The following is a 23,519-nucleotide window of genomic DNA, read 5'->3' on the forward strand; positions in this document are numbered from 1 at the left end:
TATGTTCCAAAGATACCATAACATGAAATTTCTCCACATGTTTTGATAACAGCTACTTCTGTTAAAAGGATATCTCCAAAGGCAAGACAGCTACCTTGGGGATGAAGCTGATCTCCCAGCCATCAAAGGAGAAGGAGAAGGATTCCCATTCCATCTCAACAGTGGTCTCTGTGATAGTTTTGAATTGCAATCCTCGTGGAGTAGAGAGTTCTGAAATACAGAGATGCAGATAAAGATGGGGAATACAGTCTTTCTTTAGTTCAGGTTTAACTCTCCTCTTCACTACATACTCAAATGCCTATTTTCCATTGTCCAAAATACATAACTGGGGGACTTCAATAAAACAATTAGAACACTTATACTGTGTACTCATAACCCCAGGGAGGGACTGGTGGAAATAAGACAAAGAAAAGTATCTCTCTACTTCTTGAAAGAAATCTCTATCAATTGAAAGAATCCAAGTTATTGAAAATGGAACAGTTTTGTGAACAGTAGGGAGATTTTCCCCAGGGGTAACACTTCAGCATTTATTTATTTATTTATTTATTTATTTATTTATTTATTTATTTAGTCACAACAATATATATAAGTATTATACAGAAAAGATTATATAGTGTATAAACATATATATGAGTAAATAATAGGAGGAATAAGCATATATATATATAGGAAGAAGAAAAGAGAAACAATAGGACAGGAACGGTAGGCACGTTTGTGCTCTTATGCACGCCCATTATGGTCCTCTTAGGAATGGGGTGAGGTCAATAGTAGAAAGTTTTTGGTTAAAGCTTTTGGGATTATGGGAAGAGACCACAGAGTCAGGTAAAGTATTCCAAGCACTGATGATTCTGTTACAGAAGTCGTATTTTCTGCAATCTAAAAGTGGTTAAATCTTAACATTAAGTTAACATTAAGTTTGAATCTATTGGTTGCTCTTGTATTATTGCAATTAAAGCTGAAGTAGTCTTTAACAGGAAGGACATTACAGTAGATGATTTTATGAGTTAAACTTAGGTCTTGTCGAAGGTGACGGAGTTCCAAGTTTTCTAAGCCTAGGATTTCAAGTCTGGTGGGATAAGGTATTTTGTTGTTTTCAGAGGAATGGAGAACTCTTCTTGTAAAATATTTCTGGACATGTTCAATTGTATTGATGTCAGAAATGTGGTGAGGGTTCCAGACAGGCGAGCTGTATTCTAGAATTGGTCTAGCAAATGTTTTATATGCTCTGGTTAGTAGTGTAGTGTTTTTGGAAAAGAAGCTGCGTAAGATTAGATTTACAACTCTTAGAGCCTTTTTTGCTATGTAGTTGCAGTGGGCTTTGGCACTTAGATCATTTGATATGAAAACTCCAAGGTCTTTAACAGGGTGGGGGTCATCTGCAAGGTAATGTCCATCAAGTATGTACTTAGTGTTTGGGTTCTTTTTTCCAATATGTAAGACTGAGCATTTGCTGGTTGAGATTTGGAATTGCCAAGTTTTAGACCAAGTGGTTAGATGATCAAGGTCTTTTTGAATGGTAGATGTATTGTCTGTGGTGTTAAATAGTTTGACATCATCAGCAAATAGAACACAATTACTTGAGATATGGTCACAAAGATCATTTACGTATAGTATAAAGAGTGTTGGTCCAAGAATGCTGCCTTGAGGAACGCCACTCTTGACAGGAACAGGATTTGATAGAGCATTGCCAATTTTGACCACTGGTTGTCTATTAGACAGAAAAGCAGTTATCCAATCCTTGCATGAAGCAAGGATATTTGCAGAAGATTAATCATGTCCGCAATGATATCCTGAACAAGCTCTATGGGTCAGTGATGCACTAATGCAAAAGTTAGTTGCATAATTAAGATAATGAGGACGAAAGAGGCTAACGGATCTCCATATGTTTCCTTCCAAGCTATGCTTGTTTCCTCAGTAGTAGCAGGTTTTCATGAATGCACAAGGAGCCTGGCTTTGCTAATGACAAATCCATTTGGCAGAGTGCCACAGCCCTTCCTGACTGAAAGCTCAGAATATTCATAATTGTCAGCTCAAAGCTGCAATTGCCTATAATTCATACTTCTAAATTTCTAGTTGTATCTTTATGATATCATAGCCAGAAAGTGTTAATCTATCTGTAGGAATGGAAACTATTTGGTTTTAATCAAGCGAATTGAATAGATGTCAGTTGAGACATTTTTCTCTTGCCTATCGTGGTTTTAATACAAGAAACTCAGCGAGAAAAACATATTGGAAAGGCTTTATGAATGCTGCAGGCAGCACCAATAAAATTGTATCTATGTGTATGTGTGTACACTATTTCCCTTGTGGTTCACCTACTGAAAGATGAATTTCATTATGATATTTAAGATCGATTGATTTACAATTATCTCTTTCCTTACAATGGCATAATTTTAAAACATATGTTATCTAAGAGTTGCCAACTTTTTAATCACCCCGCAAACCATATCTTTAGCCGTCGCTTGATGTGTTGACAGCAAAGGTGACTGAGCTTATCTCTGTGATATGAAACTTCAATTTCTCTAATTCAAGCTGCTACCATACTCATACAAGCAGGCCAGGTTACCCTCCCCCCCTTAACCTTAATGGACTTTAATTCCCAAGCACTGCTGTAACCCAAAATTTGTGAACAGATATGATCTGAGATGAAACATCCTAATTGTGCAAGGATGGTAATGTTGCTTCCAATAGATTTCCAACATCTCATTGACTTTTTAAATTACTAACTCAGTATTCCTGGGGGATGAAAAGATTGTAATGGGACTTGGATTTTAATGATTTTGAAAATCACATGAATATCGGTATTGGCTCTCTTGAGTTGAAATTTTTCAATTAATCCTGATAAATAGAACCTTGAAAGTGTGCCATACCTTGATTTGTGTTTTATAATGCGATGCCTCTCTGCTAAGATTCAGATTGGTTTGCTAATATTATTTGCCTTTCTCAGCTCCCCTTTTTGGATATCAGTCCTCCATCAACTAATTTTTCTTTCAAACAGAGCAATTCATTGCTTGCACAAAATTCTGCTGTTTTGTCTTCATGAAGCTCAGGGGTCCAAAGGAAGCCAACCACCTATTCATACACCTATAATGAGGTTTTCTGCATGGTAAATTCCTGGAGATATTAACTCCATATCAGTGGTGGGATTCAAATAATTTAACAACTGGTTCTCTGGCCTAATTATTTCTTCCAACAACCAGTTCACCAAACTGCTCAGAAACCGGTTCTCCCAAAGTGGTGCAAACCAGCTGAATCCCACTACTGCTCCATACCCTTCCCAAGATAGCTAGCCTTATAAGAGTTGTGGCGTATTCTGTTGGGTGTTGCTTCTTTTGATTCACACTGCCTGCTGTGGGGTACCCCTGAAGTCATACCTGTTGCTGCAGGTAGAAAAAAACCCAAGTTTATTATAAATTGGGGAAGGACTCAATGGATACCTTACATAGTATAACACCACAGAATTTGCAGTTTCTCAGTCTGTGACTGAGTCTGACTGACTCAGTCTGTGACCTGGCATTCTGAAGCTTGTATTTGTTCCACATTCCTCCCCACCATCCCAAAGTGACTTTCTTATAGTCAAAGCAAGTATTACAGTTCTGTGACATGAATTTATATTAGTTTGGCCTTAACTGGTTGATTGGAATCAGAGCATAATCTGTCCTGCAAACAATTCACAGCAAAGACAGCCTATAATTAGGGAGACTGGCAGTTGTTTCAGCTAACAAATGTGAGGGTTAGGGAACGAAATCATCTGAAGACGTGGAGGACAAAGCTATGTGCAGCAAGCAGCAAGTCTGGTTTGGCCATCCTAAATTAGCCTGCTGTTGTCAGCTGCAGAAAAGAGTAAAGCCGTGTTGCCATTGTCAGCTTGGTTGAGTTCTGTAAGCTATCGTTTTTTTGCCAGGCAGCAAAATATCTCAATCAGTCCACTTTAATAGGTAGAGCATGACTGTTCCAAGCTTATACTGTCCAGGTTCCACTTGGATTTAAATAAATCATTTTGTGAGGATACATATAAATACTCAGCATGAGCAAGGATGCATGAATATTTTCTGGAACCAAAGAATTTGTAAAACCAATTTTTCCAGTATGTTAAGTGGACTCAGTCCCATCATGCAACATCTCTGACAGATTTTATGGGACCAGCCCCCTTGGGCTTATTTAACATACCTACCAAGCAATGTATAGCAAGGAACTGGGGCAAGCAGTTGTAATAAGGGAAGAAAAACAAAATTCTGTTTGGAAATGTGATACAGAAATCTGGAAATCCCAGGGACCCAATAATCACTGAGATTTGACTTTACTGGTGATTTTACCAAGCTCTTCTAATTTCTTTGGTATTCTTACAGATGTGTTTCCCGAATGAAATTTTTCCATATTGATTTAGTTAAGATATGTTGAAACTGACTTCAAATCTTTAAATTTTATTATAATCTTCAGCTATAAATAAAACTGCCTAGAATGTGTTTCATTTTTTCAAAGCAAAACAGAACAATTGTTCCTTTGCTACAGATGAAGCAGGCTTCCTCAACAATAATTCTATAGGAGCGTATAATATCTGCAACCAATCACCTTCAAACAGAGACTTTTTTCTGTTTTAATCTTCAATCTTTTTAAACCTGTGAAAAGGGATGTCCTTAAAATATCTTTTTAAAAACTTCTCTCAGTTATGAAACCTGAAATAGCAATTCAGGGTGCAGAATAAGTAGAGAATACTTACGGGTGGCTACCTTGACTCCAACAGGGGCACTGAGCACTTCACTGATAACAGCGAAGATGCTGATGTTGTATGTCAGGCCTGGCTCCAATTCCTTCAGAGTGACAGTGCTCCAGTCCCCCGGCACCCGTTGCTGGAGCTGCAGGCCCCCTGGCACAGCTGGCTGGTAGGAAATGACATATTCAGTCACAGCCATTGGGCCATCCCATTCCAGATCAATTGATTGGTCTCTGACTGCAGCCACTTGCAGGCTCTCGGGAGGAGCAACTGGAGGTGGGGAGGAGAGAGAGAACGGAGACAATTTTCAAATGTGATTCACCAATCTCCTCAAACTACTATTTGACATCTGTTTCCCCTTTGACCAACTCACTAGATTCTGATACTGAGTACCTTACCTTGGGAATATATTCTATTGAATTCAGTGGAAAATGTTTCCAAGTCAAATGGCACAATGGCAACATTATTTATACACATTTCTACAATCAATATTGATTTGCCTTCATCTATATATTTAATGGAGCCACCATAATTCCTCTTCTCTGATGAAATCTCTTGATGATCTTGTCTTTGCAAGGACATTTTATTTTGTTAAATATTTACTTAGATGTCGATTAAACAAATGCATTGCACAAAGCAGACTTACGTTTTAGTTAAAGTTAAATATCAGTGTTGTGTTTGTATTTTCTCCTCATGGGAAGACCTTTCAGGTGGACCTTGGGAATTCCTATTTTTAATTCATATATTGTATCTTGCCATAGTAATTTTTTCCAACAGACAATCCATTTAGGCCCAAATAAAAGTTCCGGAAGTGTTTCTTCTTTGCACGGTTTTCTTTTGGGGTGGCTTTGACTTTAACCAACAATGCCATTCTCCACAGCTCACTCTTTCCAGCATTCCATTTGTGCAGTATTTTTACATGCATATTTTCTTTTACATAGTATAATATATAAACATTCCAGGATTTCAAAATATTACAGCTACATCAGTTTATGACTAATTCTGTTTCTATCTCTGTCTTTCATTGTTTGTGGCACTTTGGAAACTGAGCTATGCTGCCTTTGCAGTCCTTGTTCCCACCTCTCAATTTGTTAAGGGTGCAAGGGAGTTTCATATGGTAAGATGTACTTGCACACACAATTCCCCATCCAGATTCAGATACAAATAAACTGATAATAACTAATCTTTTAAAGCTATTTTTGGCAGCTATGAAGGTTAGAAAAATGCTTTTTTGAAGTGAAAGCTCAGGATTTTGGGAATCCAAATGTAAATGTGGGACAGTTGCCAAGCCCCCGAATCACAATAATGTGATTTCAGACATGTGGTGACAATTGTAAGTGTGAGGTCTGGTCATAAGTCTCTTTTTCAGTGATATCATAATTTCAAACAGTTGTTAAATGAATGGTCATTAAGTGAAGACTACCAGTATAAAATATAGCATCACTAGAAGGAAGGATGGTCTTTGGAATTAAGTAAGAAGCCTTCCTCCAAAGACCTATGCAAGGGTCCTTTTTGTAGACATTAGCTCAGCATTCAATACCATCATTCCAGACATTCTCCTAACTAAGCTAAACCAGCTACAGGTACCGGAACAGACTTGTAAGTGGATCACAAGCTTCCTAACAAACAGGAAGCAGCAGGTGAAGCTAAGCAAGACCACATCAAATACCTGTACAATTAGCACAGGGGCCCCCCAAGGCTGTGTGCTCTCCCCACTTCTCTTCTCTCTGTATACCAATGACTGCATCTCCAATGATCCATCTGTTAAGCTACTGAAGTTCGCAGATGACACAACAGTGATTGGTCTCATTCGAGACAATGACGAATCCGCATATAGACAAGAGGTCGAACGACTAGCCTTGTGGTGCAACCAAAACAATCTGGAACTGAACACACTCAAAACCGTAGAAATGGTGGTAGACTTTAGGAGAAACCCTTCCATACTTCCACCTCTCACAATACTTGACAACACAGTATCAACAGTAGAAACCTTCAAATTTCTGGGTTCTATCATATCGCAAGATCTCAAATGGACAGCTAACATCAAAAACATCATTAAAAAAGGACAACAAAGAATGTTCTTTCTGCGCCAACTCAGTAAGCTCAAACTGCCCAAGGAGCTGCTGATCCAATTCTACAGAGGAATTATTGAGTCTGTCATTTGCACCTCTATAACTGTCTGGTTCGGTTCTGCAACCCAACAAGAAAAACACAGACTTCAGAGGATAATTAGAACTGCAGAAAAAATAATTGCTACCAACCTGCCTTCCATTGAGGACCTGTATACTGCACGAATCAAGAAGAGGGCCGTGAAAATATTTGCAGATCCCTCGCATCCTGGACATAAACTGTTTCAACTCCTACCCTCAAAACGACGCTACAGAGCACTGCACACCAGAACAACTAGACACAAGAACAGTTTTTCCCCGAAGGCCATCACTCTGCTAAACAAATAATTCCCTCAACACTGTCAGACTATTTACTGAATCTGCACTACTATTAATCGTTTCATAGTTCCCATCCCCAATCTCTTTCCACTTATGACTGTATGACTGTAACTTGTTGCTGGCAATCCTTATGATTTATATTGATATATTGACCATCAATTGTGTTGTAAATGTTGTACCTTGATGAACGTATCTTTTCTTTTATGTACACTGAGAGCATATGCACCAAGACAAATTCCTTGTGTGTCCAATCACACTTGGCCAATAAAATTCTATTCTATTCTATTCTATTCTATTCTATTCTATTCTATTCTATTCTATTCTATTCTACTCATCGAGTATTCTTGTGTGTGAAAGTGCCAGTGCTAAGAGAGAGAACAGATAGCATATTGTGAATGCTGTTTGGTGGGATATGGAATAAGTGGAATTGAAATTTCCATGTCTTTGTATTATTTAACTTGCCAGCTTATACACGAAGCGTGGTGAGGCTTTATTTTCAACTTAAACTGTAGAGGTCAAATGCATGGCTGAGGCTGCAAAACTGATACAGAAAAAAAGCTTGCTAAGCCAAAAAGGCTTTGTCTCTATATTTAGGAGATATGCAAATATATGTAAGTTCTCTTTATTCTAGAAATAATTTAGTACAATAAGGATTAACTTTAATAAGCAGAGGGCATTTGAGAATATTAAGTTCCTGCATGTGCAGTCAGCTGTAAACAGTAAGACAGAAGAGGTTGCCTTTCATGATTCTACCTCACTGGTGAAGGAAGAAAAATATCAACATGTCAGAGTCAATATAGAAACACACCCAAGCTTTTTAATTAGCCAGAGGAAATTACTTCTATCACATTAGCTGCTAAACACTTGACTGTGCTCTTTGTTTGATGATGGCATTGTTTAAGTATATTCTTATTTCCCTTTGGGGTGAGACACTGGGGACAATGAGGCAAATTGAGTTCATAAGAAAAAAAAAACCCATCTAGGGTAACTGACATCAATATGGATGTTGTTGTTATGTCCGACCCATCGTGACCCCATGGACAACTTTCCTCCAGGCCTTCCTGTTCTCTACCATCCCCTGGAGTCCATTTAAACTCACGCCTACTGATTCAGTGACTCCATCCAGCCACCTCATTCTCTGTCATCCACTTCTTCTTTTGCCCTCAATCTTTCCCAGCATTAGGCTCTTCTCCAGTGAGTCCTTCCTTCTCCTTAAGTGGCCAAAGTATTTGAGTTTCATCTTCAGGATCTGGCTTTCTAAAGAGCAGTCAGGGTTAATCTCCTCAGAACTGACTGGCTTGATCACCTTGCAGTCCAAAGGACTTGCAGAAGTCTTCTCCAGCACCATAGTTCAAAGGCCTCAATTCTTTTATGCTCAGCCTTCCTTATGGTCCAACTTTCACAGCCATACATTGCAACTGGGAAAACCATAACCTTGACTATATGCAGTTTTGTTGGCAGGGTGATATCTCTGCTTTTAGTATGCTATCTAACTTTGCCATAGCTTTCCTCCCCAGGAACAAGCATCTTTTAATTTCTTGGCTGTAGTCCCCATGTGCGGTGATCTTGGAGCCCAGGAAAATAAAATCTGTCTACCTCCATTTCTTCCCCATCTATTTCCGGGAAGGAACATCGAGGCACAAAATTTTCTGAAAGCCTTTGAAGCTCTTGCTGGCATCATCAGGCTATGATACAGCACCACAGCCTTGGCTTCTATTATTCCAACTGGAGTGGATGAAATGAAAACATGGAGTGAAGTGATAGAAAGGAACTTTCCAATCTGTTTCTTGTAGCAATCCTATGCCCATTTGCTTAGTAGTAAAGTCTAGTAGTAAATTCAATGGAAATTGCTTAGACTAAACATATCATTGTACTGTTAGCCACTACCTGTGTTCCAACAATAACAGTATTCTTTATATACGGGTAATAACTGGCTTGGAAACCAAACAGCTATTGTGTTGTAGCAACCTGATTTGCAGAAATCAGGTCGTGAAACTTTTTGTTACTGTATAATTAGTAGATGGCTGCACTACTTGCCCTTAAAAGGAAAAAAAAACCCAGTAAATAATTCAAATGACTGAATTCCCATGTCTTTGCTTTCGTGATGCTTTCGTGATGCATCTAGCCTTGGGACTTCTGCAGCAAGCATGGATTGAGATGAATGGATTTAACAGTCCACTCTGCATAGTTGGTCCAAACTCTCCAGAATATTGGATGGTAGAAAGGGGGACTCAGCTCATTTTGGCATGTTAATCTTCTATGCATAAAAGGTGTATTTCTAAGAACACTTGTCTATCATGTGAGTGCCACAAGCATCTCAAACTTACATTGAACCATTCACTGAGAATATCAAGCCACTCATTGGAGGAATTCCCTTTGGGAACAACATATATTGTTGTTGAACAACAGCACATTGGCAATACAAATAAGAACATCAAATATTTGCTGGCTGGAAATGATCTAAAAGTTGACCCACACTCTGTCAAGGACCTAGAAGTACTCACTTCAAAAGATCTAAGTCCCAGAACTCACTGTAACATCATTGCAAAAAAGACATTAAGAGTTGTCAATCTTATTTTACGAAGTTTTCTCTCTGGTAACGCTATACTTCAAACTAGGGCATATAAAACCTTTGCCAGATCTATACTTGAATACTGCTCACCTGCCTGGAACCCTCACTATATTTCAGACATCAATACATTAGAGAGGGTCCAGTGATATTTTACTAGAAGAGTACTCAAAACTTCTGCTTGAAATAAAATTCCTTATACCACCAGGCTTGAAATTTTAGGTCTGGATAGCCTCTAACTACGCTGTCTACATTCCGACCTATGCTTAGTTCATAAGATTATTTACCAAAATGTCCTACCTGTAAATGAGTACTTTAATTTCAACCGTAATACTACAAAGGCTATCAATAGAGTCAAACTCAATCTAATTTGCTCTAATCTTGATTGTAGGAAATATGACTTCTGCAATATAGTAGTAAATATCTGGAACACTCTACCTGATCCTGTTGTTAGTCTCTCTAATCCCCATACCTTTTACCTTACACAGTCTACCGTAGACCTTTCATGTTTCTTAAGAGGCCCTAAGGGGGCGTGCATAAGCGCACCAGCATGCCTACCATCCCTGTCCTACTGTTCCCAATTATATGTAATCATCTATGTGTTTATGGCTATGTTTTGCCTATTTATATCCTTTTATTGTCGATCGAAAGGTCGGCAGTTCAGCGGTTTGAATCCCTAGTGCTGCATAACGGGGTGAGCTCCCGTTACTTGTCCCAGCTTCTGCCAACCTAGCAGTTTGAAAGCACATAAAAATGCAAGTAGAAAAAATAGGGACCACCTTTGGTGGGAAGGTAACAGCGTTCCGTGTGCCTTTGACATTTAGTCATGCTGGCTACATGACCATGGAGACGTCTTCAGACAGCACTGGCTCTTCCAGCTTTGAAATGGAGATGAACATCACCCCCTAGACTTGGGAACGACTAGCACATATGTGCGAGGGGAACCTTTACCTTTACTTTATCCTTTTATTTGTGCCAATTTTTTTCACGTGTCCATGTCTATGTCTGCAATGTTACTTGTTTCCTTGTACTTGTTGACAAACAAACAAACAAACAAACAAACATAACAAAATAATATATTTGAGTTCCTGCTTCTGCCAATAAGGAATAGCAGTTCTCCAGCCAGCCTATGTGAAAACAAAAGAGATGCCTGAAACATGGCATCTCACAAATGTAAGAGACTGTATGATTTGTGGGAATGACCAGGGACATGATCTTTAGATTCTTAGACCATGATCTAAATTACTTATATGTAGAGCTTCTGGCAGGTGATGGGCTACGCCTCACAAGAATCAGGAAGAACATTTTTGGAAAACAAGTGGCTTAGTTTATCCAAAGGACTTTAAACTAAATCTGGAAGGGGAGGGAGACCAATCTTTAGGACCTAATCCCAAACATAAATCTCAAAATATTGTGTAGTGTGAAAGAAGAGGAACCCACATACAAAGCAGGAGACATAGGAAGCAAATGCAGGGTGTTCAAGAATGACTCAGATGCTTATACACTAACACTAACAGATCAAGGGGAACTCATCACATTTGCAGATGATACCAAGTAGCCTCAAGATACAGAAGGATCTTGACAGACTTAAACACTGGGTCCTATCCAACCAAGTGCAATTCAATGGTGAGAAAAGTAAAGTCTTGCACCTAGGTAAGAAAAACCAAAATGCACAGGTATAGAAGAGGGAGTACATAGCTAAACAATTGTGTCTGTGAAAGGGATCTAGAAGTCCTGATGGACCATCACTTAAAAATGAGTCATCAGTCTGCTGCAGCTGCCCAAAAAGCCAATGCAGGCCTAGGCTGCATCAAGCATAGCATCGATCACAGGAAATACTTTTCTATACTGCACTATAGTACCTCTCTCTACTGCACCCCACATTTGGAATACTTCTTCCAGTTCTGATCACCACCATATAAAAATGATGCTGAAGTCCTAGAAAGAGTGCAGTGAAGAGCAACAAAGATGATAAGGCTAAATCATATGATGAACAGTTAAGGGAACTAAGTATGTTTAGTCTAAGAAAGAGAAGCTCTAGGGGTGACATGATAGCTGTTTCCAATACTTGAGGGTTGTCACAAAGACAAGGAGGTCAACCCATTATCCAAGGCACCTGAGGGTAGGGCAAGGAGTAATGGGTGAAAGATTATTAAAGAGTGTTCTAACTTGACAGGAAAATTTATTTATTTGTCAAGTACGTATTAGATAAAATATATATATAAGTATAAGCATGAATTGAATACATAAAATGAATATAATTAAAGGGAACATTAGGACAGGGATGGTAGGCATGCTGGTGCTCTTATGCATGCCCCTTACAGACCTCTTAGGGGTGAGGTGAACAGTTGCCAGTCTAAGGTTAAAATTTTGGAGGTTTTGGGATGAAAGCACAGAGTCAGGTAGTGCATTCCAGGCATTGACCACTCTGTTGCTGAAGCCATATTTTCTGCAATCGAGTTTGGTGTGGTTTACCTTAAGTTTGTATCTATTGTGTGTCGTGTATTGTTGTGGTTGAAGCTGAAATAGTCATTGACAGGTAGGACATTGTAGCAGATGATTTTATGAGCTATGCTTAGGTCATACTGAAGGTGGTGTAGTTCTAAATTTTTTAAGCCCAAAATTTCAAGTCTGGTGGCATAAGGTATTTTGTTGCGAGCGGAGGAGTGGAGGACTCTTCTTGTGAAATATTTCTGGACACATTCAATTGTATTAATGTTCGATATGCAGTGCGGGTTCCAGACAGATGAGCTGTATTTGAGAATTGGTCTAGCAAATTTTTGTATGGTCTGATTAGTAGTGTAATATTACTGGAGAAGAAGCTATATAAGATTAGGTTTACAACCCTTAATATCTTTTTGACAATATTGTTACAGTGGGCTCTGGCACTTAGATCATTTGATATGAGTACTCCAAGGTCCTTGACAGTGTCAAGTCCTTGACAGTGGAACCTTCAGTGGAACGGCTTGCCTTCAGAAATTGTGGATGTTCCATCACTGGATATTTTCAAGAAAAGACTGGACTGCCATTTGTCTGGAATGATATAGGATCTTCTGCTTGAGAAAGTGGTTGGACTAGAACAGGGGCCTCCAACCTTGGTCCCTTTAAGACTTGTGGACTTCAACTCCCAGAGTCCCTCAGCCAGCAAAGCTGAGTTGAAGTCCACAAGTCTTAAAGGGACCAAGGGTGGAGGCCCCTGGACTAGAAGACCTTCTAAGTCCCTTCCAACTCTGTTCTGTTATTTTCCATTGCAAAAAGGAAAGAGGCAGACTTCTGGAAAACATTGGCAGGAAAGATGCTGTTTCTGGTCATTGCCTCTTTTGCTTCACTCCCTTTGGACAATTCATTTAGCAAGATGAAATTGCCTTGAGTTAAGAGGGAGTGGTCTTTCACAAGACCTCTTCTCACTCTTATTAAGCTTACTATTTGAAATGAGAAATGTGAAAATGCACTTTTCTCCTATTGTTTAAATAGCCTTCTCCTCAAAGCAAAAGTAGAAAAGCACATTGGATAACAGCCCTCTGGCTCTTTTGAAAGAGGGGGGAGGGCACTGTATTACTTAACTGGCACAAATTACCCAATAAGCAAAGTGTTTAATCCTGGGCTTGATGAGCTGCCTGAGTTTATCATACCAAATGACATGAGGGTGGTCATGCAACAGCTAAAACCTGTCTGTTACTGCAAGTTCTAAAACATAAAAAACAAACTAGGGAAAACACATCCCAGATCTGAGTAGTCTTCTGAAACCAGAGAATTTGCTACTTCCCATGGCATCACTACATGTAGGACTCTTCCAAAAATGACTGTTCAGTGTTTGTACCACTGACTTGCTGAGTAACCCTTGCTGATTATCAGAAATGCAGGGACAGACAACAACGCTTCCAGATATTAGAAGTGGATTTGATACTCTTAAAAGTTGGAATAAAAATCCTTTGTTCTTCTACAACTATTCTATCACAGATATTTATGATTCATTTATTTATTACATGTCATACTACTGTAATCTACAGGGTTTCTTGGTGATTAACAATTAAAGAGAGATAATGATTATAATGTCCACAAAAACAAAACTAATTAAGTTAAATAAAAATTAAAAACGAAGCAACAACAATTAAAACAATAAACATCCTATTCTCCAGAAGGGCTCTGTTTTCATTAGTTTCTGGAAGATGTTCAAAAGACTGCTAGTCTAATTTCTAAAGGGAGTTATTCCACAGGACGGAGGCCATAACTAAAATAAAAATAAAAAAAATCTGTTTTACACCCCAATTGCCTCCTGAAAATGGGAAATACTAGCAGTTTTTCCTGGGAAGAATGAATCAAAGAGATTAATTTTGAGAAAAGGTGGTTTGGCAAGTATCCGCATGTCCAGCCACGCAGGACTTTATAGGTGAAAGCATTTTGGATTGTATCCAGAAACTCACTGGCAATTAATCCAAGTTTCAAAGCTCATGGCAACAAGTGCCAGTTAGCAAGCAGGTTAACAAGCATTTTGCACCAGCTACGATATTTAAGTGTTCTTCAAAGACAGCTAGATTATCTTGAAGGTGAGATCCATTGACCTGCTGCAAATATGATTAGAGATTATGCTGGAAGTTCTGGGAATCATGGATCGCTGCTCTTTCCTCTGGTCACCTGCCAGCATCTCCTGAAGTCCTTGTTATTGTCATGGCTTGCCCTCTTTATTAGCATTTTGTTTCTGGCTTCTTTTCCTCCATCTCTCCCCTTCTCTGATTTTGCTAGCAACTTCTTTCCAGACTTTCAATAAAGTAGAGCAGAGAAGAGCAAAGCCATCAGCCCTTTGAGATAGGCCAGGTCAAGAAATAGCTGCAACTCATGCTAAACAAATTCATGATGGGATTATTGGGATTACATGCTTCCTTCTCTCTCTCGAGTATTAAACCCTTGTCCAAGGGTTCATTTAATGGCTTAATGGCTCATTTCTTCTTTCCATCACCTAATGGCCCTTTCATACCTTGCACAAGGCAGCTTGGTTTTTTTTAAACTAGAGTAGAAATTTACTATTTTATGTAGGAAAGAAGAAGGGTGTAGTAACAGTATTTACATAATATTTCACTGACAGTATTTGAGAACAGCAGGTTTCCACTATTTTATTGGGGGAAGAGTGGGCATATTTGCATAATTCTGCATTAGTATTTTTAAGGGACTGGTGAAGATTCGCCATGAGAAGCTGCGACCACATTTTACCTCACTGTAACATCCAGAATATATAACACAGGTCCTTGAACTGGCACTTTGTTGCTTATCTGTCAATTTCTTAATATTTGCCAGTTTTAATCTCCCATGAAATAAAAGTTATAACTCAACAGCTAGCCCATTTCAGTAAGACCTCTTTGTAAAAACATAGAATCTAAAGGATTAAAGAAATGTTGGAGATTATCTAGTCCCTTTGTTCAATCGCTAAGTGGTGTCTGATTCTTTGTGACCCCTACCCCATTTAGATAATGAGTAGGTTAGGTAGTCCCACCCACTACCTAAATGAATCCATTACTACAGCATCCCTGCCCCAGAGCTTCCCTATCTCAGTTAAACACCTCCAGCAAAAGAAAGTCCACCAGTTTCTAGGGCAGTCTATCCTGTTCCATTGTTCACAGGGTCTTATTGTTGAAATTTTTCCTAATGACCAATTGAAGTCTACTTCCCTGTAATTTAAGCCATTCATTCTTATTTTGTCAATGTCCTTCCTTAAAAGTAGTACCTAGAAATAAGTACAATATTCTCAGCATGGTCTTTACACAGTGGTAGGATTCAAGTAATTTAACAACCGGTTCTCTGCCCTAATGATTCCTTCCAACAACCAGTTCACCAAATTGCTCAGTAAGTTAACAACCAGTTCTCCCAAAGTGGTGCGAACTGGCTGAATCCCACCACTGCCTTTACACATAATAAAAAAGAATATATTGAGAAGACCATTTGACATCATATGATATCCTGCTACCACTCCAATCCCATTGGCTGGTACGGTTCCTTACCAAGAATGCACAATTATTCTGGGCTATGACTCCTAAACTTTTGTTCATTTGGCTGAGTGACTTTTCTTTGCTCTTCTGCTTCAGAAACCTTACAGAACATTGGCCTTTGGGTCTATTATGGCATTATCTGCCTAGAGACTTCAGAGTCCGGCCTTGTAGTTTTGGGTAGTTATGTTTGATTTGTGGTAAGTCTTCAGTCCTTGAATGAAAAAGAGGTAATATTCAGAGAAAGCAGTTAAACTCTCACAGAAAATGTCTGTTGCTCTTGGAAAACATAATGGTATATGGGAAAGAACTTGAGTGGTGGGGTGAAGAAATGCTGTCTAGGGAAGTGATAAGAGAGTCCGCAGTTGCACAATGATGAGAGAAAAAAACTCAGAAGGCACCCTCCCTAGCTTCTCAGGCTGTAAATGAGAGGGCAAAAGATTTGTACTTTCAGACTTGCAAGATTATGGTTAATGAGTCTTACAATAAAGTACAATTACCGTAGCTCATCTAGTAATGTTGCCTGTCTAGTCTACCCAGGAAGGCTGACAAACAAGTACAAATAGCAAGAAAATAAAACTCCAGGATTTATTAGGATCCAGTTCCATTGCCAAATGCATACACATGACTCCATATGGTCCCTCTGAGCTGAGCATCTCCTTTCCATTCTATCAGGGGTATCTGCAGCAGGGCATTAAAAAAAACAGGTGATGCTTTGATTGCACTGTTGTGGCCATCTTCCTGACTTTTTGACCTTATCTGGATCCCCCTCTTTTCTTCTTACCAAATATAGACTAGAAGCTCCTTGAAAGAGAAGCCTCCTCACTTCTAGACTTGTATTAACAACTTCGTAAAACTTGCTTCAATAATAAAGGTCTTTCACTATTATATTTTACTACTAGCAGTATGCCCTGAAGTATGGATGCATGCATAGATATGCCTACTTGTGCATAAATCCTGTTTTGATATGACTGCATATTTAAAGAAAATGCATTGATCCCATGATTTTCCATATTAAAATATTTTCTTTTTTCTCTGGTAAAATGCATTCTTTAACATGGATTGTCTTAAGTATAGTATGTATTTTATATGCTTTTAAAGTTTATTTGTTGTAGAGAAATGAGAAAATTGGAGATTAATAATATTCACCGTCTGTATTGTGGGGAATGCAAATTATGTCTGTTTACTTAAAAATGAGGATTGAGCAAAGTCCTCAGTCATCTCATCGCCTTTAAGTCAACAATGCCCATGCAAAATCCCCTTTTTCGGTGTTTTTCTTAAAAAAGATACATAATCCACTAACTTCTAGTGGATCTGGTTGTATATATACTATACTAGCTCAATATTTTCCTTGGCAAATGCTTCTTTTTTTAAAAAAAATATGCTTCAGATTTCTAAAAATGACTGAAAAGGGGTACTTTGAGCTTTATATTTATCCATTAACTTGACTGTTACATTCTGCCATACCTGCTGAACAATCCCGTCCTTGGTAACCTTCTTCGCAAGAGCACAGGCCTTCTTGGCAGAATCCTCGCCCACTGCAAGCGTTGAGGCACCTCAGCTGCCCACAGTCTTCCCCTACGTAGCCCTCTTGGCAGATGCAAGTCCCATTGGCACAGACTCCCTTCCCTGAGCAGTCTTCTGGGCATCTGAGCTCGTTACAGTCTTCTCCAGCAAAGCCTTCTTCACAGATACATTCTCCATCTACACAGAGTCCTCGGGAGCTGCAGTCAGTTGGGCAACGTGCCTCAGAGCAATCCTCCCCACTATAATCGCTGTCGCAAACACACTGGCCATCAATGCACACCCCCCGGCTAGAGCAGCCAAGGGGACAGAGAGGCTCAGAGCAATTCTTCCCAGCCCAGCCTTCATCGCAGATGCACCCACAGGTTTCCAGGCTAAAGTTACCATGGCTGCTGCAATGGGGAAGGTAATCCAGCTGCCCTGGAATTGTAAAAACAATTATTAATGCTATATCCTTGGCACACTTCATACCTTCTTAATAATGAATAAAGACCATATCAACTCAGCTCAAAGTGAGATATATTGGGATATCTTCAACAACTGCAACTGATGCCTCTATTAAATTCATAGTCCCTCCTCCCCTTTGTCCCCCAAAATGTGATTGGCTACCTCTCTCCATTTAGAATTCCCCACAGTGACTCTAATGAAGCATTGCAGTAAGGACTAAACATGGCAAATAATTCTACATTTTCCTGGCATTAATGGAGGAAGGAGTTTCCTTAATAAAGGCAAGGATTGAGAAAGAAAATGAGAGAATGACGGATGCCTGCAATGATACTGACCCAGCCATCACTGGACTTGGGTTATGAGGTTCCTAAGAACAGCTGGGTTGATTAGATAAAGTTGCAAGTCCTGGAAACCATTTAATGAAGTTCATCATATATATGATATATATATATATGTGTGTGTGTGTGTGTGTGTGTGTGTGTGTGTGTGTGTGTGTATAAAACACATATATATCTTCCAATAAATAGTTGAAAGTTTTAATGCAACAGAGTTGTAAGACAGACAGCTTTATATTTCAAGCCAGGTAATAGAGTCTTGGAGCATCACAAAGAGAAAGTAGATAAAATATATATATGGCAGAGCATGTTTTGATATTTTTAAGACTTTCTGTTATCTACTTTCTCTTTGTGATGCTCCAAGTCTGTATTACCTGGCTGAGAATATAAACCTGTCTATCTTACAACTCTGTTGCATTAAAACTTTCAACTATTATTGGAAGTTTTTCCTCCTGGTATTGATTTTTCCAAGCATATCTCATGTTTTTTTTTTGTTTGAGCAGCATCATCTCAGGTGCTAAAAAGCCCAAGAAATGTTTGTGTTCTTTGAATGGATGCCAGGTGGCCTAGAAGTTCCAAAACCAGCGGGTGTTTCTGCCACCAGATGGTCGCTCATGGGCATTCTGAATAGCATCCATTGTGGCCCCGAGACATGCAATTTACAGGCCACTTAATGTCCTGGTATCTGCAGGATGGCAACATTTAACATGCAGCTGCATCAAATAAATGGGAAAAAAGAATTTAAGGAATTGGCTATAGGGGAGATTGGGAAAATCCTGGCAGGTGAAAAGTATTTCTTTGACACCAAAAGCCAAAGAGATTCTTCCCCATTCCCAGCAAATTGCAACTCTGTTAAATTCAATCCACAGTTGTGATAACAGAGGTTCCTTCTCCTACGATACATTGGTGGTACTGCTATCAAGTTTATATGTGATAATTTGGGAGATGTGATAGGAGAGGGTGGCAGTAAAATGTATACAGGTAATCCTCAATTTATGACCACAATTGAACCCAAAATATATGTTGCTAAGTGAGAAATTTGTTAAGTGAGTTTTCTTTCATTTTATGACTTTACTTGCCACATTTGTTAAGTGAATCACTGCAGTTGTTAAATTAATAACATGGTTGTTAAGTGAATCTGGCTTCCCCATTGACTTTGCTTGTCAGAAGGTTGCAAAAGGGGATCACATGACCCAGGGACACTGCAAACGGTTGCAAATATGACTCAGTTGTCAAGCATCTGAATGCAAATAACATGACCACGGTGATTCTGCAATGGTCATAAGTGTGAAAAATGGTCATCAGTCACTTTCTTCAGTGCCATTGTAACTTTGTATGGTCACTAAACGAACTGTTGTAAGTCAAGGACTACCTGTATTTTTGATATTTTATTATGATCACTATCCTCCCCCCCCCCTAAGAAGTGTGGGAGAGCTTTTGGTAAAAATTGCAATTTTTAAAAAAACTTTGGATAGCTATAGATCAATTATCATTCTTAATGGATACTATGCATAAGTACTCCATCAGAACAAATTTGTACTTGGGGGGTGGGTTTCATTAAAATCATCCAGCTTTTCCCCCTCCCCAATTTTGGCTCAAATCTAAATCCTCACTCTCATACGTAATCAAAATTAAAAATATCCCCAAACACTTAGAATAAGTCACAAGTAGACAAGTCTCTGATTCTTTGATGGCCACCATGATCTTTTTTGAAAGATGTTGAGCCTTAAGGAGGTCCTCCCACTTTTTACTTCCAGCAAGAAAAGAATATCTGAAAGAATTTTACATAGAAAAAGAAAAAAAAAAAAAGGGAGGGGGAACCTTAGCAGACTACATGAAAGCATCCTAATATATTTTTGGATAGATTTTTAACATGAGTTTACATACTCTCTAATATTTCATACAACATCCTCCTTCTGAGGACCATTGCTGGAGCAATCCATTCTTATACATTGTGGAAGGTGCACAGCATATTCATTGTCATTCCAATGGCTTAACTCTACCCTGGTGTCTCAACGTGCATGTCCTGGTCTAGTCTCACTATAAACATTTAATGACGCAATGTCAGATTTTGCAATGGAAATGCTGTCAATATTAATTAAAGAGTTTGTAGGTTTATTTATTAATTTCAATTTCTATGGCCACTCTTCTTGATTCTAGACAACTACTCAAAACTTATAGCCTAAGGGTTTTATTGCACCTGTACAGTCTTTGCGTATTATATAATGCCTATCACATAACAGTCCAATGGTGCAGTGGTTAGAATGTAGTATTGCAGGCTAATTCTGCTGACTGCCAATAGTATAATTCTCAAGACTGACTCAGCCTTCCATCCTTCTGAGGTCAGTAAAATGAGGACCCAGATTGTGGAGGCAATATGCTGACACTGTAAACTGCTCAGAGAGGGCTGTAAAGCACTATGGAGCGGTATGTAGGTCTAAGTGCTAATGGTATAATGTCATCATTAAAACAGCAATAATACTCCGCAAAATAATAAAAACCTTATGATTCTTGACTAATGTATCTTGTCTTTATATATGCACCAAAGACAAATTCCTCGTGTGTCCAATCACACTTGGCCAATAAAGAATTCTATTCTATTCTATTCTATTCTATTCTATTCTATTCTATTCTATTCTATTCTATTCTATTCTATTCTATTCTATTCTATTCTATTCTATTCTATTCTATTCTATTCTTTTTCATACCCTCAAAATCACCATTTACTATTTGGTATATATCTATGAGTGCACAAAAGTGAAATTATTGCAAGTGATAACTTTTAACAGAATGGGAAAAGTCATTTGCCAAGGATAGGTAGAAGAATTGTCCTTAAAAGAGATGGAACATACTGCCAAACTGTGAGCCCATCTTGACTTATCAAGCTCCCCATGGTTTCTAATCTGAGAATTTGCCCAACTGAAATGCTACTCATGGCAAATTGCTTCCTGCTGCTCAGTCAATTCTGGCAAACAGCAAGACTTTACCTGTGATAAAAAAAGATGCAACTGTTGGACCCAGCTTCTCAACTTTATATTACATGGTGAGAGGAAGAAAAAAAAAAGAGAAGGTTGATGGCTGATGACGTAGGACAACATATTCCAGTATTGTCTCATCCCTTAACAAATATTATTATTATTATTATTATTATTATTATTATTATTATTATTATTATTATTATTATTATTATTATTATTATTATTATTATTATTATTATTATTATTATACCACCCTTCTCCCGAAGGACTCAAGGCGGTTCCACATGGAAGGAAGGAGAAGATGATGTGTCGGAAGGAAACATACATTATTCCCCTTTCTTCCTAACAGGTTCACAACTAAAATACTGCTGATTCTTTTCTTGTCTTATGTGTTTTGGGGTGGGGGGGTGGGGTGTTAAGTGGGTGAGAAAGAAAAAAGTATCTTTTATCTTTTTCCGTCTAATCCCACTCCATACTGAACAGCAGAGAACAGTTTTAATAGAACTTCCCTGTCTGGGTTGCAAAAATTTAAAACTCTGGATGACATTAGATCATAGGGAAGAGCTGCAGCAAACTATCTTTGTTGCCACCCACATTTTTGTAGTTCACATTCAGTAGGCCAAGCCCTAACCTCTTGGTGCACACTTTCTTCCTCAATATCCATCTGCAGGATAGGATGATATCTTGCTTTTGTGGTACAATTTCCTCTCCCCATAATTTTCCTTCTTTCTTTCTGCTGCCAGCTATATTTTTTTTTACCTTTCATTTTCATAGTTCAATTATTCCGATATGGGCTTCAAGGTTGACTGATTTTTGAGTGATTTGTTTTACAGATCTAATTTTCTTAAATCTTTTTCTGCTCACAAATACATTACTGTGTACCAGGAATCCTCTGGAATTGCAAAACTGCTATCTTGTTTTTCTTCCTTACTACAAGGAAGTATCTTCGCTCTCATTATAGAACTTTCTCCCTTGCTTCCTTTAATGCTCTACCATTGGTAGTCCTGGAAGGAAAGCATAAAAACATCTCCATTTCAGAGCAAATTGTCAGTGTGAAATTCAGACAGCATGAGACTAGCTGAGACATTTCCACACTGGCTTTTCAAAGGGAATCCATACTTTCACCTAATAACTCCCCTTGCATTTTATAGACTTTATTGATTACTTTCAATTCTGTTTCTAAACTTGATTTGCTTTAAATATTTTTTTCCTGGGTAATCTGACTTTATATTAAAAAAAAACAAAAAACTAAACCTCCACAAGGTTGATTCTTGTTTGTCTTTTGAAGGAACAAATGAGGTCTGAAATAGAAGATTGCAACATAAACAACTAAAACACTATTAAAAACACTAGTTTTTCCTCTATCAACCACTTCCAGGTTAGGAAAATAACTCCAAAGACCTCATTAGAGGCCTTACTCTGAATGTATCTATATTTTGAGCCTAACCAAATGATTATTTGAGGTGAGCAGGCATTTTCAGTGGTGGTTTCATATTGTGAAATATCCTCTTAGGAAAGTTCACCTAGTCTTAGCATCTTCCCTTCTTGCTCTTTCAGGGTCAAACCAAACCATGTTTATTCACTCAAATGTTTTAATGTATGTGCTTCTACATTATTTCAGGTATAACTTAACACTCTGGGGCTATATTTTTGAATGATAGTTTTAGATATCTTTTTTATCAACTTTTAATGGTTGTTTTTAGTCTTTTAAAGAGTTTGTGTTTTTGCATTTGCCATTCATACTAAGTGCATATTTAAAATGATTTTATAGATCTCTTCTTTTATTGTTAAGTTCAGGCTACACCTATATGATTGATTGAAGACCAGCTCAGTTGTGCTGCTCAAGCTTCTCAAGAGGGAAATTAAACAAATGGAAATAGAAATTCTCTTTTGTTTGTTTTCCCTGCCAACCTCCTGTTGCCCAGAGGCCTTTGCCTGTAGATAAATATTACTGAGTGTTCAGTTTTGGGATTCCTAAATTTAATCCTTTAAGATCAATGCAGGTTTGGGAGGGGATGACTCTCTGGAGTGTCTCACCCATTGTTTCCTCCCTTTTGAACTACCCTTTCTAAATATAGGAAGGATAGCTCTATATAGTCTTATTGCACAGATGCTCTCCTTTCAGGATATTACTATGAATTGCTAAGAGGCTTGATCAGCCCAGGTTTTTCACTCCGTCTCCATTTCCCCTGTGTTTTTAGTGGAAGTCTTAACCTTCCTTGTCTCAGTTGCTTTCAGGTATATTCTTCTAATATTCTAACAAGAGAGGTACTGTCCAGCCTCTCTTGTCTCAGCTGTATTCAGTGTCAGAATCAGCTCAGTCTCCTTTCTGATTTTTAGAATCCAGATTAGCCCATTAGTACTCCTTTCTTCTCTCAGTGCACTGGAAAAGACTCAGTTCCTCAATCTAAATGAAAGCTGGAAGCATTGCACACGAGATGAGAGAATTGTTGGAATCAATATTTAAAGACAACCCTTTTAAGGGCATTTGCTGATGACCTGGTAATAATGTTGGACGATCCTCTAG

General features: G+C 38.4%; 1 protein-coding gene across 1 annotated transcript in view; it reads right to left on the reverse strand.

Moving 5' to 3' along the window:
• Positions 1–23,519, reverse strand: part of TNR (tenascin R) — a 207,845-nt gene that overhangs the window by 77,986 nt on the left and 106,340 nt on the right. The window contains exons 3-5 of the mRNA XM_058178365.1: positions 17,176–17,652; positions 4,721–4,984; positions 95–210 (exon numbers count right to left, since the gene is read on the reverse strand). Coding sequence (XP_058034348.1) covers positions 95–210; positions 4,721–4,984; positions 17,176–17,652 — 857 coding nt within the window. The remainder of the gene's footprint in view (positions 1–94; positions 211–4,720; positions 4,985–17,175; positions 17,653–23,519) is intronic.

The sequence above is a fragment of the Ahaetulla prasina genome, chromosome 3 (genome assembly GCF_028640845.1).
Source record: "Ahaetulla prasina isolate Xishuangbanna chromosome 3, ASM2864084v1, whole genome shotgun sequence".
Lineage (NCBI taxonomy): Eukaryota > Metazoa > Chordata > Lepidosauria > Squamata > Colubridae > Ahaetulla > Ahaetulla prasina.